The sequence below is a fragment of the Sarcophilus harrisii genome, chromosome 1 (genome assembly GCF_902635505.1).
Source record: "Sarcophilus harrisii chromosome 1, mSarHar1.11, whole genome shotgun sequence".
NCBI lineage: Eukaryota > Metazoa > Chordata > Mammalia > Dasyuromorphia > Dasyuridae > Sarcophilus > Sarcophilus harrisii.
In genome coordinates this window covers 643,210,769-643,235,348 of record NC_045426.1, presented here as the reverse complement: position 1 = coordinate 643,235,348, position 24,580 = coordinate 643,210,769, and the positions used below count along the sequence as shown (strand labels likewise).

At 41.1% G+C, this 24,580-nt stretch overlaps 1 protein-coding gene and 1 long non-coding RNA gene across 7 annotated transcripts in view; one reads left to right on the top strand and one right to left on the bottom strand.

Moving 5' to 3' along the window:
• Positions 1 to 233: 233 nt before the first annotated feature.
• Positions 234 to 12,460, bottom strand: LOC116420730. Its single transcript, XR_004231141.1, has 3 exons — positions 12,208 to 12,460; positions 2,537 to 2,675; positions 234 to 868 (listed from the first exon to the last, which is right to left on the bottom strand). It is a non-coding gene; the product is annotated as an uncharacterized LOC116420730 (long non-coding RNA).
• Positions 11,438 to 24,580, top strand: part of MROH1 (maestro heat like repeat family member 1) — a 181,575-nt gene continuing 168,432 nt past the window's right edge. For 2 of the 6 annotated variants that reach the window (XM_031947384.1, XM_031947381.1), the window contains exons 1-2: positions 11,440 to 11,561; positions 18,502 to 18,937. In XM_031947384.1, the coding sequence (XP_031803244.1) occupies positions 18,916 to 18,937 (22 nt within the window). In that variant the 5' untranslated portion in view covers positions 11,440 to 11,561; positions 18,502 to 18,915. Of the gene's footprint in view, positions 11,562 to 12,544; positions 12,638 to 17,439; positions 17,977 to 18,501; positions 18,938 to 24,580 lie in introns of those variants that run through there. The other 4 variants (XM_031947387.1, XM_031947386.1, XM_031947383.1 and 1 more) reach the window with 4 other exon arrangements.

Below are 24,580 nucleotides of genomic sequence, written 5' to 3'. Positions count from 1 at the left end.
TGATGTAGAGGGGGGCCATGTGCTCCTCTTGCCCAGGGTCCATATGCAGCCAGTCCAAATCATATTACAATTAGTTGGGAAATGTTGAATGAAACAAGTAGAAGATGCAGTAGAATACAAATAATGTCAGTATGGGGTCCACAGGGATCCTGGTTTGTTGTTGTTTAGACACTTTATGTCCCCATTTGGGGTTTCCCTGGCAAAGACCCTCGAATGGTTTTGCCATTTCCTTTTGCAGCTCATTCTATAGATGAGGAAACTGAGGCAATAGGGTTGAGGGACTTGCCCAGGGTCACACGGCGCTGTGACTCCCAGGCTGCCACGTGTGGTTTAGTGGTCTCCACTGCTCTGAGTTTTACCACTGCTGGAGTAAACCTTCCAAAAGACATGGATTAAATCCAGCCCGTGTTACCAGCTGTGTGACCACAGGGAAGAACCCTCTCTTTGGATCTGTTTCCTCATTTACAAAAGGAGAGTGAGACCTGCAGCATCTGCTTTAAAGAGGGGCTGTGAGTTCCAAATGGGAGTTCTGGGGAGCACTTTGCAAAGTTTAAAGCAGCCCAGGAAAACCAGCAGTTATGACTCTGCTCCATTTAGGTAACGTTCCACGCCCATTCTTTCCTTTGTTTTATTCCTAGCATCTTCTTGGCTGGGAATGACTTGGCTCCTTCCCTCTGACTGAAAATCCTCCTGTGAGCCAGGTTTAAGCCAGACTTCTCATTGATGGAGAATGATTGATTACTGGGTGTTTCATTCCCGTGTGAGGGGCAGGGTTGGTGAGAGCTTGAGAAAGGAGAGATCCTTCTTTAAGTTTCCACTTGTAAGAGAAGAGAAGACATGATTCCAGGCTTTCATCAGGGAGAGATCCCTGGAGGGAGAGAAACAACTCTGAGAAGAAGCCAACAAGTAGAGAATCTGGCATCTCGGTCACATTCCTTGGTATCCTTAGCTTACCATGCTAGAGATTTGGGGCAATTTCCCCAGGGCATCTGAGATTTTTTTCTATTATACTCAAGCTGTGATCCCACTCCCTATGGGAGAGCTTGTTCACTCTATGTATTGTGAGATATATTCTAAACTGCATAATTTCTCTGATTTCTGTTTGGTACCAGTTTGGATAAATGGGTTTATTTGCTTTTTGAATATTATATTTGAAGGAACTGGAGTCAAGCTTTTTTTCCCCCTCACTTTCATATTGCCTTTCTATCCCAGGGTTCTGGGGAAATCATTTCTAAAATAAAACTTAGGTAGAATGTTCTCTAAAAAAGATTGGTAGGATCTTTTCTAAAAATATATATTCAATGCATAAAGTAGGTATCAGGTATAGGATGATTCTTTCCACCATCACAAAAGAAATGGTTAAAATACAAAAGACATTATCATAAGCATTCAAGTAAAAAAATTGAAGCATAAAGCAATAATCCATAAGATTGCTGAACACATATTTCCCTTTGACTTTTGACCTGAACTATCCCTGGTTTTCCTGGCCAGCCAGGACATGATATGGCCTGTCTTAATTCTTTCCACTGCAGCTCCTTCTGGCAGTCATCCTTCTGCAATGAATTATATAGTGATTTTGCAGGAGATAGCCGGCATGGACTCAGGAGCAAAGAAGTATGAATCAATGAAGAGTCAGAAAATGTGATTTTAAATACTTGTTCTCCCATTTACCATCTGTGACTTGGAGCAACTCCCATTTCCTCCCTGGGTCTTATTTCCTCATCTGTAAAATGGGAGGTTGCCTCTGAGATCTCTTCCACACCTAGTTCTGTGGTCCTATGACCTCTCAGACTCTGAGTTTAACACAGGGCTTCAGGATCCATTTCTTAAGATCACTGCTCTGTCACCTGAGCTTAGGGAAAGAAACACAAAGCAGAAGAGGCAGCCAGGAACTTCAGATGCAGGCTCAGGCTCACCTAGGCAAGTGCTGGGAGAGAAAGGAGGGATTAGAATTCTCTCACTCTATTTTAGCTGGAAATCCCAGGGAGAGTTGGCAAAAGCCCAAAGTGACATCATCAAAAGAGGGAAAACAGAGATGGGTATTTTCTCCTCCATTGATTTTAAAGCCTGCCAAATGGACAAATCTCCCTAAATCATCCAGTACTTCCCTTTGACACAGTCTAATCCAGAAATCAAGGGAGCAATCAGATTGTTTTGTCACTTTTACCCTCTAGCAATGGGCTTGAGCCCCCACAGAGCCAGAGCCAGAGTCCATGTCGAGATCTTTAGGGTATATAAGTATATTATTATATTGCTGTATAAGTATCATCCACATATTTAGAAATAACCACTCATATCATTTAGTGGTCAAAAGTGGATTCATGGAGAGCAAAGGAAAGTGGAGGAGAAGGAGGGGGAAGAGATGAAGGGAGGGGAAAGCAAAGAGGAGAGAGGCTAGCAGAGGGGAGGAGGGGAGGGAGAAGGTTCTGATGATCCAGACACAGAAAATTAATATAACCCACCCCAGTCTTCCCCTTCATATGGGATGCATGGTTCAAACGGGAGAAATGAAATTCAAAAAGAGGAAGAGACGTACTTATGATCGCCCAGCCGGCTCTCTGTGGGCCCTGGAATTCAGACCTCCATCACCTGACTCCGATCCAAGCAAGCTCTCTGCTGCCACTTCAAAGAATCCCAGAATTTGAGCTTTGGAAGAGCTCTCTGCAGGCCAATCTCTGTACAAAAGGAAGCTCCACTGTAACAATACTGAGATGACCATTCAGCCTCTGCTTGAAGGACCTCCGGGGGGTTGGGGGGGAGGGCAGCCTTTTCCATTTGGGGCAAATACCCTGAGTCAGGAAGTCTTTTCTGACAGTACACATAAAGGTGCCTCTTTGCAGCTTTCACCAATGCCTGGTTCCGCCCTCTGGATGAAATTCTTTTAAGTTACATACATGGCTATCTCCTGTCCCCTTTGAGTCTCTTTACCTTCGGGCTTCCTTCAACTGGCCCTCCCGTTATTACCTCAAGGTACTTCACCATCCTGAACGTCCTTTTGTTGGACACTATCCAGTTTGTCAATGTTCTGATTTTTTTTTTAAATTATCAAGCATTTTTTTTCTTTACCTTCTATTTCCCTCCCTTATTATTGGAAAAAAAGGGGGATTAAAACCTGTGTAACAAACATGTATTTGTTACAAAATGCCAAAGGCAAAAGAAATTCACAGGTTATGTCCAAAAATGGAGATCTCAGAACACATATTGATACCATCACTTCTCTTTTAGGAGGTCATCTTAAACTTTCATGTCAAATGAAGAAAATACTTTAAATGAGATATGGCAAGGGTAGAGTTCCATGGGCCTGCAAATTCTCTATTTTTAGAAATGCCTCTCTAAAGTAGCCAAGATTGCATTAAAATTTCTGACTGCCACATCATACTGCTGATTCATGATGAGCTTGGAGTCTACTTAACTCCTCAGCTCTTCCTCAAAACAATATCTATACTTCCCCCATCTTATAGGTATGAAAGTCAATTTTTTTAATCCAAGTATAAGACTTTAAATTTAATTCTTCCATTTTAATTGCTTCACTTTGCAGAAAAACTTCCAATTTTATGCAATCAAAAGTGCCCATTTTATCTCATTCTTCTGATGCTGCCTGTCTCTTGTAGGTTAAAAATGTCACTTGCAATTGGTGGTCACTTTCCTGTCCCCTTACTTTATGATCTGGCATTTTATATTAGAATCATGTATACATTTGGAGCTTATTATGGTATATTGTATGACCCTAATTTATACTAGCCTGTTGTCCAGTTTTCCCAGTGGTTTTTGTTAGATAATAAATACATACAATGGGTAGGAGATCATACTGACTATGGATTCAAAAGGGCTTCTGGGGTACAAAATGCTTGGAGTTGAGAATTGCCTTTTGCTATACATTTATTCTACATATGTGATTCACTACTGTTGTCCTCTAAGCTTGAGCTTACTCTTCCCATAGAACTGTATTTGTGGAAGAGTGGTTATAGTAACTTTTGAATGTTTTATACAAAATATTCTTACTATAATTTTTAAATAAAAACCTTCGCTAAAACCTTGCTGTTTATTGACTCAATGTTAATCAAAAGTATAGGTGGGGGCTTCTGAGTAATTTATTATAAATCCACTCCCTTAAAAGTTACCTCTAGAAACCAGAGTAGAAGCAGCAATCTGCCTTTTGGGGACCCCAAGTTATGAGTGCAATTTCTAGATAGGAGAGCATGCCCTTATGGGGTGAATTTCTGGGGGGTCCTGGTGGTGGTGATCATGGTTGGTTGCTCCTACTCAGTAGGAACAGTACAAAGAAAGGAAGTGGCCGAGCTGAAATCATAGCCGGAGTCACAGTGAGAACTGAGATTAGACAGGGAACCTCATTTCCCCCTGATTTCATGGTTTCTAGAACTGGAACTGGATCCCAGATCCTATAACTATATTCTCTTTCTATATTCTGTAGGTGGGGAGGAGGTTTTGGAGATATGGCCAATCAGAGCCCCCAAAGTTTTTATTACATTTTAAAATATTAATAAATTGAAAAGCCCATGAACATCATTTATCTGAGTCTTAACAAAGTGATGGTTGACCAATAGAGAATAAAAAATTTTCCACGATTAAGGGGAGGCCTAAAGCCAAAATTTTGATATACTTCACACTCACAGCATTATTTTACTTTTAATGTCCTAGGATAATTCAGAATTTGGGTTAATGAGGAATTCTTTCCTTCCTCCCAGATCTACTGAAACCAGTGCCTTGGCAGGCTTATTTGGCCAGCACATGTTCTTAGAGTTAATTGTTTGCACATGCAGCAACATATCCTGGGCTGGTAACTCTTGTTGGGCAAAATTGTGAACTATACTTCTCTTTTCATTAATGGCAAAGTGATACTCTTTCTTTCTGTAAGCTTACTGGAAGTTTCTATTCTATGGCAGTCTTTCAAATGTCTTGTGAGATAACCAACAAATATACACAAAGGCCATCCCTATATCACATGCAGATGTGTCACAAAACTTAAAAATAGAAAATTGCTCTCAAGGAGTTTACATTTTTCAGAGTGGTGAGTCCATGGAGCAAGCATATGCTGTAGCCACATGCTCTGGCCTCTTGTGAAAGAGCATGTGCAAGTAGAGGCTCTGCCTGGTCCCCATAATGGGATGATGAACGGGAAGAACCAACTTCTCAATAATCTTTAAAATGAGAGAACAATGTCTCCCTCTTTCTCTCACTTGCTTTCTTTGGAGTGTGCTCCCTGGGACTTGGGCAGGTTATTTCCACCAGACTTTGTGCAAGGATCAGGGCAAGGAAGCTCTCTTTCTCCTCCTCCCAGCAGCAATGATGACTCCCTGCACATGGCAGCAAGAAGATATGATGGCCTAGATGCTCTTGAGACTCATCTCAATTCCCTGGCTGCCTCTTGTTTCTTTTCACTAGCACAGATAACAAATCTATCCATCTTGTTGCTTCAAACATCTGGATCATAGAGACTAAATATGTTTACTCTAACTTTGAGAGAAGTTTCAATTTTGTTCATGTGGCAATTCAAAGTAACAAATGAAAAAATGGTTTGATCAAAGCATGAGAATCATGATAGCATTTCTAAAAAGCTGTGAGGTTTACACGTGCTTTGCATATGTTAACTCATTTGATCCTCATAAAAATTCTGCTAGGCTGGTGCCATTTTAAAAATGAGGAAACTGGGACAGTCAAAAAGATGAGAATTGGCCTGGGGATGCTGGGCTAGGTCTTCCTCACTCCAAGGCGAGGAAGACCTCTTCATTCACTCTTCCACTTAGCTACCCACGGGATCCTCAAAGAATTTTTTTTTGTGCATGGCTTTCCCTATGGACTCAAGGAAAGTGTGGAGAGAGATGATTAAAAGTGTTAGCTTAAGAAAAGTAAAAAACAGAGATAGGAAAGACATGAAGAGGGTTTTTGTTGTTGTTTTTTGAGAAAACTGTTTTAAGTTTTATGATGAAGATTTAAAGCTTTATTTAGCATTTTAAGAGACGATGAGTAAACAAGACAAATGAAAAGGAGTCAATTACTGCTATCTTAAGATATGGGGAGTGAGTTTGGTCATGGTCAAAATATTTCAAATTGATTAGAAACAAATACATATGTCCAAAAATCTTTTTTTTTTTTTTTTTTTTTTTGGGCCAGGCTTTATTTTGTTAGAGTTATTCATCTTTAAAAGAGAAGCAGTAAAGTTTTCATTTGTTATTTTGTTTTTAGGTGTTTTTTTTTTTTAAAAAAAATTCACTTGATTAATTTGTATTATTTGGAATTAGATGTGCATCTTTAGTTTTGAAAATTGTATTACTCTCAATTGTTCTTTTAGGGGCAATGAATCAGTTTGCCTGTTCATGTCTTCTTATATAATGATTTCTTTTCTTTTTGAATGATAGTATAATTAGATCTGTAGTTTAATTTTCCTGGTACAAAATAAATTTTATTTCAATTTCTTAAAAAAAATTTATATGTTTATGTAGTCAGTACAGGGTGTCCCAAAAGTCATAGTGAATTTATTAAAATTTTAAAACTGCACTAAGACTTTTGGGATATCTTGTGTGTAGCTGCACATATGTGTGTGTATATATATATATATATATATATATATGTCTATTATTGTTCTCATTTGTTAAATCATACATATATATAATAATAATAGCAAACATTTGTGTAGTGTTGTAAGGTTTGCAGAGCACTTTATAACTATCTCCTTTTCTCTTCATAACCATTTTGGGAGAAAGGCATTATTGTGATTCCCATTGGTTTTAACTTGGACTACTTAGCTATATAAAGGTTTGCATAACCCCTGGGAGGCCATATTCAGAACATGAGTATCATGCTCAGATACTGCCAAAATACATAGGGAGGTTTGAAGAACCCAAGAGCAGATAAAGTCTTGCTCTGGGGTATCCACCATCTTTGAGAGTGGAAGGTTAGATAATGATCCCGAGTTTCTAGGAGCAACATGGGTATTAAGTATTCCTTTTGTGATAAAAGAAATGAACATTTATTCTAGATCTGACAGCTTCTATTTTTTATTGATTTACTTTTCTAAGAGACTTATCTATACAATATTCATTCAAAAGGATTATTATCCCATTTATTGATAGCCTCAAAACAAAATTTTTGTTTTAAGAGATTTTCCTCAGAGTTCTACTTTGGAACTAGTGAAAGGCCTGACTCCAATCACCTCTGGGGCTGAGTCCAGTCTTTGTGGGTCTAAAACAAGAGTCTCTTGTAGAAGAGGGATGCCTCCTGGGCGGCAGGTTACCCATATACTGGAGGTATAGTACACACAAATATATAGGGAGAGATAGAGTGCTGTGGGAAAACTTGAGGGAAAGTACATTTTCAGCATAAAGTATACAAAAATCAGTCAAATACTTGGCTGTTGTTATTGTTTGTCCTTCATTCTTGAAGACAACCATGAAATCAGGGAGGTGATGCTACAACATGCAAGTGAATTGGATTTAAGTGACCGGGCTGTGCAAAGTCACCAGTGTCACTTTTTCCTTTGGAGCCATCTGGATCTAGTGGCAAGATATAGATGGACAACTAGAGATGGCTCTGTAGTACTTGGCTAAGCCTTTAAGGAACATGTTAATCTCTCTTCTAGCCTCTGTGTACATTCCAGGAGGGAAGTAGTATGTCCAGTTTGGCTGGAACAGAGAGTGCGTGATGAAAAGTAATGTTTAATAAAGCTAGAAGAGAGATTGAAGACATATTCTAAAAAAACATAACTGCCAGTTTTGGGAAGAAAAGGAAGTTTGTGTTTCATTTTTTTTTTTCTTCTAACAATAAGGAATCACTGAACTAGACTGATATTGTGAGTGGAGAAAGAGAGAAGGAGTATGGGAGAAATTGTAAGCAAAATGAAGGAAAAGACTTATCAACCAAGTTGATGTACCAAAAAGAAGTCCAGACAGGGAACTTGGATGTTAGGGACCAGTAAGAACATAGATGAAAACTATTTGATATATAAAACATTTCACAACTTGTCTCCCATTACTCTCAATACCATAGTATATATTCTCGTCAAACTGGCTTTCTTGTTATTCCTCAAACATGATATTCTGTCTCAATCAATAAATCTACAAGCATTAAGTTCCTCATATATGCAAGGCATGATGGTAGGCATGGCGTACAAAGTATAATAAAACAATCTCTACTCAAAGAATTACTTTCTAATGGAAAAGATGAGTGCATATAAGTGCATGTATGTATACAGCACAAATATATAGTGAATTTAGCAAACTAGTTAATTGCCAGCTAATTCGGGAGGGAGGACATTAGTGGTTGGGGAAATTAGAAAAAGCTTCATGTAGAAGATGGTTTTTGGATTGCATCTTAGAGGATGACAAAGAGGCAGTGAGAAAGGAGAGACTGCTTTCCAGGCATGAGATCCAGCCAGGACAGAGGCACCGAGATGGAAAATGGATTGTCATATGGGAAAAACAAAGAGAAGGCCAATTTGGTCAGATCACAGAGTGTGGGAGAAGTAAAATCCAGTGAGTCTGGAAAGATCCCCTGGGATTAGACTGTATGAAGCTAAACAGGAGTTTATCCTAGAAGTAATAGAAAACCGTTGGAGTCTATTAGGTAAGGGAATGACATGCTTAGATTTGAACTTTAAAAACATTGCTTTGATAGCTAAGTGAAGGGCAGATCAGAGTGGGGAAGACTTAAGGCGAGGGACCAACCTATAGTTTTACTGAAACGGTTCAAATGTGAGGCAGTAATAGCAGATAGCAGCAGTGTCAAAGGAGAGAAGATTATGTGTATGTATATATAAAAAAGATTTTATAAAGATGGAACTGACAGAATTTGGCATAGGAGGAGGAGAGTGAATAAGAAGTTTAGGATGCTATCTAGGCCACGTTTAAGTGACTGCAGTGGGGAGAAAGAAAATGAGTTCAGATTTAGATTTGCATCTCTGAGAAGTCCAGTTTGAAATGTCCAAGAAGTAATAATTGGTGATGTAGTTCAGTCCTCTCAGGGGAGAGGCTAGGACTGGACACACACACACACACACACATCTATCCCATTGCCTTTGTAATCTCCCACTCCTGGAATGTGCTTTCTCTCTCACCCCTCCCCCAGGATCTCTGGTTCCCTATTTAGCCATATGTATTTTTAAAAATCCCAATTGAAATATCAATGCAGCGAGATATTTCTTCTAATGCTGTTGGGTAAAGTCTCCATTCAGTTGAATTTTCCCCACTATCAACCTTCTCTCTATCACTAATTATGATTGATTATGACATTATTGTACGATTATGACTGAGTGATTATTACGCTAGTATCATTTAACATCACTTAGCTTTGACAAAAGGATATTTACTGAATTCATACATAGTCTGAAGAAAGTTACAAGGCATTTCCTCCCAACACTTGGGGAGGGGCATTCTCCCTTATCCTGCCTCAGTCTCTGGGGAGAGTGGACTCACATTTAACATGGCTGCCACAAAAATTCACCCCATCCAGTTTGCTTCTGGGGCATACACCAATGGAGAGATAATTCCCTGGCTGCAGGAGGGTGGGGTTTGGGAATTGAGCCACTGGATGTGGGTCAAGCTGGCTGCTCCTCAGGGTCTCCGGGGTGCCTCACCTGGCCAGGCTGAAGGTGTGTTATATGAAGATACGGGGGCTCTCCTGACCTTTCAGAGCATATGTTCCATTACTAGCTAATACTCTTTTACCCAAGAACAAGAAAGAGTCTGCGTAGAAAGGCACTGCGTTCGTGGCCATGTGCCAGGCCCGGGGAGGAGAGGGACAGTTGGCAGCAGGGAGCCTGACCGCTGCTACCTCTTTCCCCCAAATCGCACACCTGGAAAAGAGGCTGAGTTGCCTCAGTTAGGGACACCTCCACACACTCCACACTACTGTGCATGCTTTTGTGGGGGAGGTTCTCATTAAACCTTCTTCTCCACAAGCTTACGTCTCCCTCCTCCCTTCAAGCTGTTTTACGTCCGTTTTGCAAATGCACGTTTTCCCTGATAGACGGTAAGCTCCCTGAGGGCTGGGAGTGTTTCATCTTTGTCTACATCCTTAGCTCTTGACACAGTGGCCCTAATGCTCGGCACATAGTAGGTGCTTGTTGGTTGACAGGCTGTGGACAGGAAGGGAAAAGGAGAACCTAGATATTGAGAGAGGAATTAAAAAAAAAAAAAAAACCCACCCACAACCACCACCAGGAAAGTGGCTGTTGTGGGAGGCCGAGAACCTCTCTGCAAGGACTTGTATGTACACAGCGGTGTGGGATGAGGGCTTGGATGGCCCAGGGGGAGTAGAAGGCAGGACCTGCTCTAAATTGGGGGGGAGGGGATGAGAATCTAACTGGCTCACCTTGGGGAGGGGAAGATGAGAGTCAGGGAGAGAGGACAAGAGCCTGCACAGGCTAGGTTGGCAGAGGGAGGAGGAGGGTCTGGGTGCCCTGCTAGAATCTCATCTTCTACGGGAAGCCCCGCTGTTTCGCTTCCCATTCTATTTGCTGACACGTTGTTCGCCCCCACTAGTTTTTCTGGTTTATTTTGTGTTCCCGGTGCTTAAGGGCACAGCGCCTGGGACAGGACAGGTGCTTTAAGGCGTCTTAAACCTAACGTCGGGGTCGGAAAAGAGGATGAGATCGAGTGCCCCGCCTGGGGTCTGGCAGGCCCGAGCTCTGCACCGATCGCGCAAGCTCTGCCTCAGTTTCCCCGTCTGTACCTCCCGGGCCGGCTACGAGGGCGGAGGAGACCATCGGGGAGCACCCAGGGGGCAGCGCCTGGCGCGTAGGGAATGCTGCCCGAGCGTTTGCTGTCATTTTTATTATTGCTGAGTGGCCGGGCGGGGAGGAGGGGAACCTGGGGGGTGTTGGGGGGGGGCACAAGAGAGCGCGACCGGGGGAAAGCCGAGCGCGGGGGCCGTGCCCGGGGGGAGGGGCGGAGGGGAGAAAAGGACTGGAGGGAGGGGCAGCCTGGGCAGCCCAGCCGTGGGCGGGGACTGCGGGGCGTGGCCCCGTCCTTGTAGGGAAAGGCTCGGGAGGAAGGGCGTCCTGCCCCACCTCCCCGCGGGCTTGTTTGGGTTTCCTTGCGGCCCCTCCCCCCCGGCTCACCTTGGCTAAGCGCGCGCGCAACGTCCCGCTTCTCCCCCCCTCCCCCTCCCCCAGCCCACCCCCCCCCGTCGGCCCAACTGTCAGGTGTGGGAGATCACGTGGTGGGCGGGCTTAGTTGGTTGGGGAGCCCGAGGGGCTGCTGAGGAGGAAGCCCAGAGGGCCCGTAAGCTGGAGCGCGCGTGCACGCGAGCGCGTTGGGGCCTCCCAGGAGAGGGGGTGGAGAAAGCCGGGGCCGTGGCGGGAGCGGCCAATCAGGAAGCACAGCGCAGAAGGGGCGGAGGCCCGCGCGTCCTCTCCGAAGCCTGGGGTTGGCTGGCGGGACAGGAGGGGTGGGGCCTCCGCGCTCCCTCGGAGCGGGGCGTGGGCACGGGCGCGCGGGCCGGCGGCGTGACGCGCGCGCCGAGGCTCACCCCTTGCAGCGGAGCTCGGGCCGGCGGCGGCTGCGGGGGCTCGGGAGGAAGCTCCGGAGGCGGCTGCGGCGGCTGAGGTAACTAACCGGCGCGGGCCGAGGGAGGCGGGGGCTACGTCGTGGCCCTTTCCCAGGGAGCCTGGGATTTGTGGGGCGGCTTCGCTCTCGGGGCTTCCGGGTGGGAGACCACGGAGCCGGGCCCGCCCATCCCCGGCGGCAGCTCTGGGGAGACCGAGGCAGCGCCGCTTCTGGAGCGGCCCGGCCTCTTCCGCCCAAGGTCACGGGCCGGGGCTCTTGTGTCCCTGCTTTCCGCTCCCGGGTCTCCTCTCCCCCCTCCCCCGTGCAAGTACTCATCCCCGGGGAGGGGGACTCCCCCTGCCCTTCCCTTCCGCGGGCCCCGGACTCCGGTCTCACTCCCGGCCCCCGCCCCCCGGCGAAGCCGCCATCCGCGTCCTCCTCCCCCGCGCTGCGACCTCCGGAGACCCCCGGGGGCCCCTCCTGCCGCCGCCCACCTTGCGCCTCTCCGCGCCGCGCCGCTTCCTCCTTCCCCCGCAGGCATCTTCTCTCCCACCCACCCAAGGCTACACTTAGCCGCGCTCTCCCCAAGGAAGGTTCTCCCACCTTGCGCCCTCCCTTCCCTTCCCCGCCGCCGCTCCGGTGCCCCGGTTCCCCGCGCTGCCTCCTGCATCTTAGGGATGCTTTGCCCACGCAAAAGCACTCTGACCTTCAGCTTGGCCTTTCCGTGCTCCACCGTGGCCCCCGCTCGCACAGCCTCCTTCAAAGCCTGCCTCCGGCAGAGTCTTTGCTGCTCTGACACTCTTGCCCGTTAGGGACATGGAAGTGAAGCCGCACTTGTGAGTCAGAAGTCAAATGCGTTACCACCCAAAGTGCTTTGGGAACCTGAAGCCTCTGTAAATGCCCATTGTTACCGATAGCGTGATGATGATTGGGGGTTTCTGGCCATTGGGCAGGGCCTCCCGGCCTATGCAGCATGTTGCCACTCTGTCTTAGGAGGAGGTGACGTGCTAGTGTTGGTAGTAGTGTTTGTGAGCTGACCGTGTCTGGGGGGCTCCCCAGGAGTCGCACGAGGTGAAGTTTGGGACGCCCCTCACTGGGATCACGCACTTAGCAGATAGTGAGAGTCAAGAGTCCAGGTCAGATTCAGGATGAAACCTGCCTCTGCTCGGTTATCCTCTTGTCCGGATGAACCTTTGTTTGAAATCTGTAGCGTCCCTGGTTAGTCCATGTGGCAGTGTGTTGTTCTAAAGAAGTTTAAAAGAACAACACTTTCCTGATCTCTGACACTCCTCAGTCTACATAACTTGTAGGGATTTGTGCTGCCCTGCTTTTGTTGGAGCTTAGACTCCAGCCCACTTTTGTGTAGTTGAACCCTAGTACAGGGCTGTGAGCAATCCTTTCTGCTTGTCAGATGAGATGATTTTCCCGATTTGTGGGAGGACGGGATTTGGCTTCTGGATCATAAGTAAGAATCGGAATTGCAGTCGACCCCAATAAAAAGCGGAAAAGATGCTGTGTATTGCTCAGTGCTGGACTTGTCTCTAATATGGGAACATTCAATGCCTGCTTTTACATGAAGCAATTTCTTTCATCCCTGAGCCAGACAGAAGGTGCTTGCTTTGGGGGATGTTACATTTTAGTACTTCAGCTTCCTGAAGTACATGTTGGGAAATGACACGAGACCGGTATGAAGTAAACTCCATAACTTTGTTTCCCTAAGTAAGCAATGGCTGTTTATTTTTACTATTGTCTGTAATATGGTAAATTTTTTCTTTTCCTGTTTTTATCTTTCTATTATGGAAGAAAATTTCTGTAGTCATGAAACAGAGAAATGGTTCTGGTTGCAGGCTAAAGTTAACAGCATCTTCAAATAATAGATTTCTATTTAATTTTTACTCATAAATCTGCGGCAGCTAAGGGATTTTGGTAATTAAACCTGTTTTATTATCAACACAATATACTATCTACCCCACAAAGTTATTGTGAGGAACTACATAAAACACTTTTTAATTTTTATAAATTTATTGAGGCATTTTTTGACATAACAGATATTCCCCAACAAATATCTAAAAAAGTCCTCTTATAAGTAAATTTTACTGAAACCAATTAATAGAAAGGAGTGTGTGATCTTTGATTTTGATAGTATGTTACTAACACTGACCAGAGGAAATTTTTTGAAAAAGTACTTTTTGTTGATGCCTTTTGTCTCTTGTCAATCATTTCTCAACATTCCCCTATAAGTTGAACCCCTCTTTTCAACAAAGAAAAACAGTCAAACAAAAACATACGGAGTTCTTATCTGACTGTATATGATATTGTTAAAAGTTTACTTGTTTCTCAATGCTGACTTTATTATATTGGTGTCATTGTGTATATTTTAACAAGTTTTTTCTTGCATCATTTCATTTATCTTGCCATGTTTCTATGAATTCTTAATAATTTCCATTGCCTGTGGTGTAGTATTATATTACGTTTAGTTTGTTCTGACTTTTCCCAACATTTGGACATATATTTTGTGACCAGTGTTTTATTATAAAAAGTAAAGCTGCTTTGAATATTTTTGCTTACTTGGATTTGTTCTTGCTGTCATTAACTTCGTTGGTCTATATAGTCCTAGTAGTAGAAACTGTGGGTTGTGAAAGGATCTAAGAATTTATTAGCTCTTCTTTAATAAGGCCATTGGCAACTTATTTTTCAGTTGGTTTAAGTTTTGGAAGTCTGACTTTAGCTTGTATGGACTTTTGATCTATTTCTTCCAGCAGATTCAATCATCCACTGTCTCTGAACTTCAATCTTGCTTTCTCTATGAGTTCTTTCCCTACTGGGAAGGGGAATTGAATAAACATTTATCTAGAGACTACTGTGTGCCAAAGCATTGTTAAAAGTGCTTTTTACCACAAAAATCCTATTTTTTTTCTTAGAATTCTGGGAGAAGGTAGGTATTATTTTTCTCATTTGAGGAAACTGAGGCAAACAGGTTAAATGAGGTCCAGGCTCAATTCAGTTCAATAAACTTTTTAGAGCTGGTTAACATAGCAAGTTAAGTGTAGGAAGCCAGGTTTGAAATCAGCCTGGGCCTGTTATACTATGGACTCTGCCACTAGCTACCTTTAAACAGCCCTATATTTTTTCCATTCTAAAATCCAAAACTCACTACTGTCTCCTCAAGCTATTATCCTTTATCTCTTTTTTCTCAGCTAAATTCCTTTAAAAGAGTTGTTTTCATTGTTTCCACTTTCTCTTCTTTGTAATATGTCTCCCAATGTTATTACTCAACTGAAATTGCTCTCCAGAGTAACTAGTATCTCTTAATTGTCAAATCGAATGACTTTTTTTTTTTTTTTTTTTTTTTTGGATCTTCATTCTTCCTAACTTACACAGTTTGACACTATTGACCATCTCCTTGGTGGTCATCTCTCTGGATTATGCTGGCACTTCTCCCCACAATTAATGTTTACTAACTGTTCCTTGTGCCTGGAATTATCCTCCGCCTCACTTTTATCTCCTGATATCCCTGTTTTCCTTCAAATCCTATTTTCAGTGCCACCCTGTACCACTTAATGCTGGTGCCTTCTCTTTGTAGATTAGCTCCAATTTATTCTGTATATATTTTGTCTATGCCTACTTGTTTGCAACTCCTCCATTAGATTGTGAGCTTCTTGAGAGTAGGGACAGTTGCTCTCCCTCTCCCATTTTTCTTTACCTCTACTGTTTAGCACAATACCTGGCACTTAGGGGTCCATACATAAATACTTTTTTACTTGACTTGGTTCACCTCAGGCTGCTTTGCTAATTTAAATACCCCCTAACTGAGCATGTTCTCCTAGGCTCTTTTATGGGCTTCTTTTCTTTCTCTCTAGACTCCCTTGGTGACTTCTCAGCTTAAGTGATTTTCATGATCATCTCTGCGAATGACTCACAGATCTATATATCCAGCCTCACACTTTCACCTGAATTTAGGTCTTCCACCTGTAATTGTTTATTGGACATGTAAAAACTGAAGTCCTAGAGACCTCATCCTGCCCAAAACTGAACTTATAATTTACACCTCCCCCCACTTTACCTTTCCCCCAAATCTCCTTTTCCTATCTTTCCTATTTTTGTCAGGCACCACCAGTTTTTAATGTCCCACGTTTGTAACTTACATATTATCCCTTTTCTCTCTCATTCAGTCTGTCTTGATACACCTTGCTCTTTGTACCATCAGCATCTGGCTATCTCTTTTCATTCACACAGCTACCACCCTTAAAGTCTCAGCCAATGTCTCACCTCCTTGCAAGAAGCCTTTTCTACTAGATAAATCTAACTACAAAATAAACGAGAAAGAAGTTAAAGTGAATAGAGTTTTGGAAAAGTTAGGTATGATAGACCTTGGGAGAAAGTAGGAATTCTTTCATTCTCTTTGTATTCCCTGTGCCTAACATAGTAGGTGATGAATAAATATTTCCTTATTGATTGATATCAATATGATAGAATTTTACTGAAATGCAAGATGTTAAAATGTGAAGAATACAAATATAAGGAGATATATGAAGAGATGTGGAGTGAAGAAAGAATCTGATAAGAATACATGTACATATACATATATATATATGTGTATATACACCCACAAACACGCTATTAAAACTAAATTTATAGTAACAGCAACAATCCATCCCCAGAGAAATAACTAATGGTCTCTAAATACCGATTGAAGCATATTTTTTTTTACTTTTTTTTTTTTTGGTCTGTGTTTTCTTTCACAACATGACTAATAGAAAAATGTTTTACTTGGCTACACATGAATGTATAACCTATATTGAACTGCTTATCTTCTGGGGGGGGGGGTGGATAGAATTTGGAACTCAAAAGTTTTAAAATGAATGTTAAAAATTGTTTTTGCATTTAATTGGGGAAAAATAAAATACTAAATAACAAAATGCAAATCAGGAAAAAAGATCAAGAAAAAAAAAGAAGCATTTTCTAACACTAGTGCCTTCCCATAGTTCCAGTTTATTCTTTATTTAACTTGTTTGTGCATAGTTGTTTCCATGTTGTCTTCCCTGTTAGACTGAGCTTTTTGAAAGCAGGAATTGTTTTTAATACTACTTTCTGTGTAAGTTTTTCTTGATCTTTTTCCCATGGTCTCCTTTCCTAACAGCTCTATATTTGTCCTGAATACATTCTTTGTGTGTGTGTCTGTGTGTAGTTTTCCTTGATAGAATGTAAACTCCTTGATGTAGGGTTAAAAAAAATTATCCCCCTTCCCTAGCATATAACAGGTATTTAATAAATATGCTTTGTAAAGCACTATATTGAAATTTAAAACTCATTACAGTTTTTACTTCCACTGCCATAGTTCTTAGTTCTTTTCTTCCTACTAGGATAATCTGAGTTAGTTTTTGGCATAATAATCTTTTATCTACATAGCTGAAGCCCAGGAATCACTTCAGGATTAAAGTTAACCTGTTCTCCCCCTTGACACCCTATCTCACCATTGTTCTCCTAATGGACATAGCTCTGAGAGCCAAGTGAATGACTACAATATTCACTCCCTTCTGTCTTGTACTTGCCTTGGGAGACCAGGCAAGACTTTTATAATCCAGTGTCATTCCAAATTCCCACGGGCTAATTTTCAACACTTATGTTGGTGCCTTCCTCTAAACTTAAATCTTAAAAGTAGCTGGGGAATTGAATAAATATATTTCTGAAGGGCAGCTCAAGACTTTATATAAATAAGTAAAAGTAGTTCTAATTCTTTGCTTTAGTAATTGGTCTTCCCTGGGGAGGGAGTTAAGGACAAGTTGTAGGTTAATAATGATAAGAGGTAACAAATAGAGTGCTTACTATGTGCCAGGCACTTTGCTAAGCACTTTACAATGATCTCATCAACCCTGGGAAACAGGTAGTGTTGTTATCTCCATTTCCCAGATGAAGAAAGTGAGTCAGAGATTAAATGATGCTCATGGGCAAATAGCTAGTAAACATATGAGGCTGGCTTTGAATTTAGATATTATGGTTTGGAGAGCCAGAGCTCTCTTCACTGCACCAGGAATTTCCAATTCTGGGGATGTTGTTGAAAAAGCCATTTTCACATTTTCCCTTCCTGAGGCACTGACTTAGTTCTTAGTGATAACCCTAACATCTTAACAGAGGTAGCATAATGTGGTATTTTCTTTAAATCCCATGCCTTCACCCCATTTCATCCCCTTTACCAAATAAAATCAGACTAGCAGATTAACAAGTGTGTTAACAAACATATAACACGAAATGAAATACTAGGAGTAGTGGTGGGCAGGCAGGATCCATTAAAATGAAAGGGCACCATAGAGAAGATTTAGTAGTTAGGAAAGGAAAAAAAAAAACATACCCAGTGTTGAGAAAGAAGTTAGGTGGACTGTTTGCAAGAGACCTGTACCTCAAGCCTTCTTTCCAGTAGTTTAAAGAATGCCATGCTGATTACAAAAGAGTGATTCAGGAGTCATTTATGTTGTAGGTAATGTTTACTCTTCGGGATAATTTTGAAGATAATGCTCTCTAGAATATAAATTTTGATGTCTGGAATGCTTGAACTTGGTATTTTTTTTATTTTTATACTTGAGGGTATTAGTTAAATGACATTTCTAAAACTTGGTAAGAATAAATGTCTTTAAACCTTGTTCAAATAAAAAATTTTATGAGAATAATCAGTTACATGGTTTTTTTTACTTTAGATGTATAATTGATATGTTGTTTTCATTTGCCATGGGTTGGGGAAGGATGGGGGAGGAAGGAAGAGAATTTGGAACTCAAAAAAAATTTTTTTTTAAAGTTAAATAAAGTGTATTACAAATGGGAGATGGGAGAAAAATCAGTTATTAGAATAGAAAGGAGTAATTTCTGGTTGAGAGGTTTTTATTCTTCATGCAACTACATATTCTTGCTTTCTGAATCAAGAGAGGAGGGATTTTATACTTTATTCAGGAAGAATAAACAACAGTAAGAATATAAAATGTTTAATCTGCTAATTTTTTCTTTGCAGGCCTTAAAGCAAGAAAGATGCTCTAGAGAATGATATATCAAACATGTTAACTCCTGGAGAAGTCGACAAAGAAACCTACTTTGAAGTGATGATGGAATAGCTTATTTATTATTTGCCAACAGCAACTATCAGAAGTTCAGAAACAGAAGATATTAAGCAAATGTGGATTGTTAACGGCTGGGAAATCAGAGACGTTCATTTATTCTTAGTGGATGGCTTATAATCTTCTCTTTCATGGTTAAATTCAATATAGAAATTTCAACGTAAATTTTTTTTCCACTTGTTTTTGTAGTACAAAGAAAACCACTTTTTGAAGGCCAAGCTATGGTGTGGACATTTAGGAATTAAAATCTAATTCTTTCTAGTGTTCCCAAGAAATCTATTTTTGTTTTGGAGAAACCTCACTCCACGAAAATGGAAGAATCAAATGTAAAAAGTAAGTGTTTCTGTGCTCATACCTGAGTGCTCTCATGTGCCTGCCTAAACATCACAGGATAGAGAACTCGAGGATCTTGGAGAGGTTAATCTGAGAGATTAAGTGGCAAGGCTTCAGAGTGGCAGTTTTAAGACTAGAACTGACTCTCCTAGTGCCCTCCCTTTTTTTCAAACCAAGCTTTAAATCAGTCAGTGACTGTTTCCCAGACTTACCTCTCCCCATACGTCCTGCCCTGTGGGGTAGGTATTGGACTAGGCCCTTGGTTCAGAGTAAATGTGCTTTTTGTTTTCAGAGAGTGTACTATTCAGGGTTGAAACAACTTTATGTAGGATGGGGTGAAGAGCAACCCCTTTGTCTGTCTGTGTTCTGTCTTGGCTCCACACTCCCAACCTTTCATATTGCTTGCACAGCCTCATTTTAGAATAAGATGAGAACTTCTGTGACATTCTTCTATACCATTCTCCAGAGAATGAGAAGTCCTGTTTTTCTTCTTTCTGCGATATTAGATGATGGACTCCATGGGTTCTCTTGTTGAGGAAGAAATCTTGGAAACAGGCAGACACACACACACACACAGCAGACTTTGAATGAAAAAAGAGCTGACTAATTCATACCTGTCAGCACTGAACTCCCAACCCTGCCTTTCCCTGGAAAAATAGGTAGCCCCAGTTATCTTGCATGTTATTTATGATATGATTGGATGTGAGGTAGCCGAGAATTGATAGACTTACACACACCCTTTCTAAACTACTTCCTGTTTCTTTTTTCCTTCCTTCTTTACTTTCTCCTTCCCTTCCTCCCATTTTTCAAAGAATCTAGTTTATGTTCCATAAAGGTACCAAAGTAGAGAGTTGTGTAATGTAGCATTTGCTCCCCTCCATTCCTTTTTTCCTTTTCTTTTTTAAAAAATTTCTGAGGAGGATACTAGCCTCTGGTGGCATCCTTTCCTTTCTACATTCTTCTTCCATTGTCCTTCCTTCCCACTGGCAGAAAAGCATCTTTTTAAAAAAATTTTTAATTTTTTGGTTAGGTTTTGAGTTTTGAGTTGTTTCTTTCCTTCCCAATCCTGATTTAGAAAAGGCTATTATGTATTATATGATGTCTATATATATAAAATGGCATTTTCCTTAAATCTTTCATAGTTGATTTGGATGATCATATTACTCAAAATAGTTTAGTCATTCACAGTTACTCTTTGGACAATATTACTTTTACTGTGTACAATATTCTCTTGGTTCTGTTCATTCACTCCGCATTACTTCATGCAAATCCATGTTTCTTCTAAAACCAGCCTCATCATTTCTTATTGTGTAGTAGTGTTCCATCACAATTATCTGCTACATTTTCAGCCATTCCCCAGTTGGTGGGCATCCCTTCACTTTTCAGTTCTTTACTTACACAAGGCAGATCAGTATCTTTGTCACACTTGACGACAATTGTTGGGAGTAGCTGAAATTTCTTGGAGGTAATTGGAGCTGAAGAACTATCATACTGGGAATAGAATACTGAGCTCATTGCTTCTGAAGGCTTCTGAGGGCTGAGCTATCATACCTTGAGTAAACATGTGTGGTTTGACAGGGACTCTTTCTACAGGGAAATAACTAGTGTTATTATGTGATTATCCCATTTCATGGGTCCTTTTGCTTTGGTGAGTTTAATGGAATGATGATTCTTTGTCCTAGGAGCACCTCTGATAGGCTAGGTCCCCATGACTTTCCTTAGCCCAAGAGTAATCAGGGATCCTGATTTAGATAAAATGGTGGCGATGGTATTGGGAAGGATTGGGCTTGGTAACAATAGCAAATTGAGTATGGAAAGTCAGCTTTGAAGTAGTGCTTATAGTTTTAGTAGATGTCTGGAGTGGTGAAATAATATCAAACTTAGAGTGACTAATGCCTTAGCAACATCTATTGTTTCAATGTAGAAAACTGACTTTTCTCACTTGTAAGTGGACCATTCCATTGTAAGGCAATTTTTACATAATGCAAATTCACCTGTAGATGTGGAGAAGGGAAGAAAAAAAGAAGGCAGGAAGGAGATTTGTGCCTCTGTGAATAGAGGAATCAATCAGCACATAGTTTAAGTATATACTGGGGCAAGGGACAGAGAAGTATGACTGGTGAAATCTGAAATAACTGAAGAAACAAAGGTTCAAGTTTCTAAACTTAATTTATTAAGCAATGCGTTGCCAATTGCATAACAAATTGGGATCAGGCTTCCTCAGCTTCACATTGGACCTAGAATATAGAAGTAGACAGATTTTTATGCATTAAAAGAAAACAATAGGATATAAACTAGAATACAAGATTAGGTAACCTCATTTCTAATTGGAAGAAAGATTAGGGGCTTTCTAAATTGGGAGAGGAAGAGTAAACAGGTACAATTCCTGAAATCAGAAAAAAAAAAAGTTCCACTCCCCAAGCATCTGTATTCAATCAGAGGAACCAGTAACTGATGGAGCAGTATGAGGTCCATTTTCAGTAAGATATATGGATTGCTAGAGGTGTAAAACTGTGAAAAAACTTTTTGTGCTTATATTCCGTTCCAACTAGATTTTTGGCAGCATATGCTAGGTCCTTTATTAATGATCGCTGCCATTTGTTTTTGAAGAGAACTAATAACATCATAGAGTGTGTGAATTGCATTTAAGTGAGACACAAAGTCTTAAGCTTCACATTCTTTTCCTGAGTCATTGAAGTCCAATGACAGGATAAAAGCCAAGATGACTGGGAATGGCCTGGAATGCAGTAAATGAACTTAGTGTCTTAATTGTTTGACCAAACTCTGCAGGGCTCCCCAGTGCTTGCTTCAGCCACCTTCTTGGTCATTGGAACAAATTGTTCTCCTCTGCCCATTCCACCAGGGGAAGTCATCACATGCTTTGGGCAGACATCCCAACCAAAAAGTTTGTGGCTTGTCAGTTACTCTCAATTAGGTTTAACTCGTTTGTTTGGATGGTTTACTAGAGATATCACTGCTATGTGCACTTGAAGCTGCAGGGGAGAATTGGGTGACAGGTAGACAACATAAATGGACGAGCCCTGAAAAAGGGTGGTGAGCCCTCACCCTAGAGATGCTGGTCCTCTGGAATACACCAGATACCCCAAAGACTCTCAGGTGGAGATGGTCCAGCTTCCCAGCCACCCAGGGCTTGTTGGGTTCAGACAACACAATGAAGTTTCCTCACAATTCTCATAGGTGAATTAAGTTTTCTCACAACACAGAAATTGCATTAGGTCCAGAATTGAATAGAAAAGGAAACAGAACTAGATTCAGAATTGAATCACAAGAGGGAGTTAGTAGCAGGAGCAAGAACAAAGGCCAGCCACATGAGGTTCTGGCCAGAACTGAAAGGAAGAACACATTGGAGGCAAAAATAGGAGAGATTGGGAGATAATTCAGGGACTATCAGAGTGTGGACAGAATACAGGCACATGATGGGTTAGACATGTGGATGGGTAGACAGAATGGGGCAAAGGTCTTCTTTCAGCATCAGAAGTCTCAAGTCAAGCCCTTCAATTTGCAGTGTGTGTGAGGCCATTCTTCTGCTTTCACTTGGAGGATCTTTTTAAGGAGAGGGATGAGTTGTGGAGAGTCCATGGAGCACTAAAGTACTTTACAGTAAAGTTAACATGGTTTTTGGAATGTGAATTTCTTTCAGAATTCTTTACATAAAGTCAGGTTTGTGCAGTGCAAATTTATATAAAGCCAACCAGTGCTGACAGTTTGGGTTTTTCTTTCTTCCATGTTGGTTTGTCTTTAAATTTTATGAGTCATCATTTTTGTCTGTAATTAAGTATTGACATATAATCTCTTCCACATTCACTGGTGACATTGGCCCCCTGGTGGCCCTGTACAAAGTATTATTTTCATTTTAACTAAGACCATTTGATCCCTAGTGGTGTGCTAAGCCATGCATTTGCAGAGAATCTTCTCAATCATTTTGGATACCAGAGGATAAGCCCACCTGTGTCTCAGGAGTATCTTAAATGCAACTTACTACAAATTGAACTGTACTGCCTTCAGATTAAAATTTATTTCCCCATCCGGGCATTCACAGCTTTCATAATTTGGTGTTTCCCAGCCTTTTCAGCTTTCTCATGTTACTGCCTCCTGTACTATGAACCACCTGCACTGTTCTTAGTTTCTTGTATATGCCTTACATTTTTCTGTCTGTAAGTCCTTTCTCATACTATTTCTTTAGGCCCCAGTGTCTTCCCCTCCAATTTCCCTTTCCTACCTTCCATCCATATTATATTCCAACCAAGCTTTTTAAGCATTTATCAGTTGCCCTGGCCCATTTTTAGTTGAGTTACTATAGGATTTTTTAAAAATATCTTTCTAGTAAGTGTGTATAATATGTATTATAGTTATCCCTCCATTATACTGTATATTCCGTGAAGACAAAAGACTAGGTCTTATGTAAATTTTTTATGTTCCTTGGCATAGTGCTTTGCACCCATTGAAAAAATGACTTAGAAGGGACCTGAGGTTTGTTCATTTATTCCTCCAACAAGTGTTTACTAAGTATGACATTCCATAGGAAGTATTGTGTGAGATACAAGGTTTTCTAAGACATGTTCTCTTGAGAATTTTTTTTTTTTTTTTTTTTTTTTTTTGAGGCAGGGGTAGTGGAGGTAGTAATGTTAATTTTTACTCTATACTTCCTGATCACATTTATTTTCCTCTTTATAAAAAATTTTATTTTTATTTTCAGTTCCTTGGAGATTTTATAATATAGTAGGATACATACCCAAAAATTATGGTAGAATATGATAAATTCTTGTAACAGAGTTTTTACTTATGGCTGCTATGATTAAAGACATCTGTTTAAAAATCTTCACTGGCCCTCAGTAAAGTTTAAACTTGTTGACCTGGAATTCAAAGTCCTCCACAAATTGGCACCAGTTTACATTTCCTGATGCATCTAAAATTATTCCCATTATACATTTATGTTCCAGCCGTACTGCATTAATTTCTGTCCCTTGAATAAGCTTTCTTCTTTTGCTTCCATGATTTTGTTAAGTCTATTTTCCCATGTGTGAAATACCTTCCTTTGCCTTTTGAATTTCTATACATCTCTTCCATGAAACCTTCCCTGTTACATAGGAAGCAAAAATTCGAGGCAGCATAAGGTAGAAAAAGAAAGTTGAGACCACATTTTAGATGTCCTTGAATACTGGGTTAAGGAGTTTGAATTTTTTATTCACTTGCAACTGGGGAACAATGAGAGGTTTTTAAACAAATTAGACATCATATGCAAGATGGATTGAGTGGGAAGAGCTGGCTAAGAAAATTGGTTGAAAAGCAAGATGATGTAGTGGTAAGTGGGTTAGAATTGGAGTCTAAGGATTGGACTTTATATCTTGTCTCCAACACTAGCTGGGCCTCTTGGATTGCTAGCAGTGGGAATAACATAAGAATGAAACAAGAAAGTGATTCAAGGGTCTAGGGTAAGGTAATGGGAAAGAACCTAATCATTGGGCCCCCACTATGTTAAGAATTTAAAATATGATGTTAATATACTCAAAAAGCTAGTTCTAGGGCATGAAAATCTGTCTTTGCCCTCCAGCATCAGATCATTTTCATGTTTGTCTTTGGAAATCCTATGTCATTTTGAGAGTCAATTTACTTAGAAAAAGT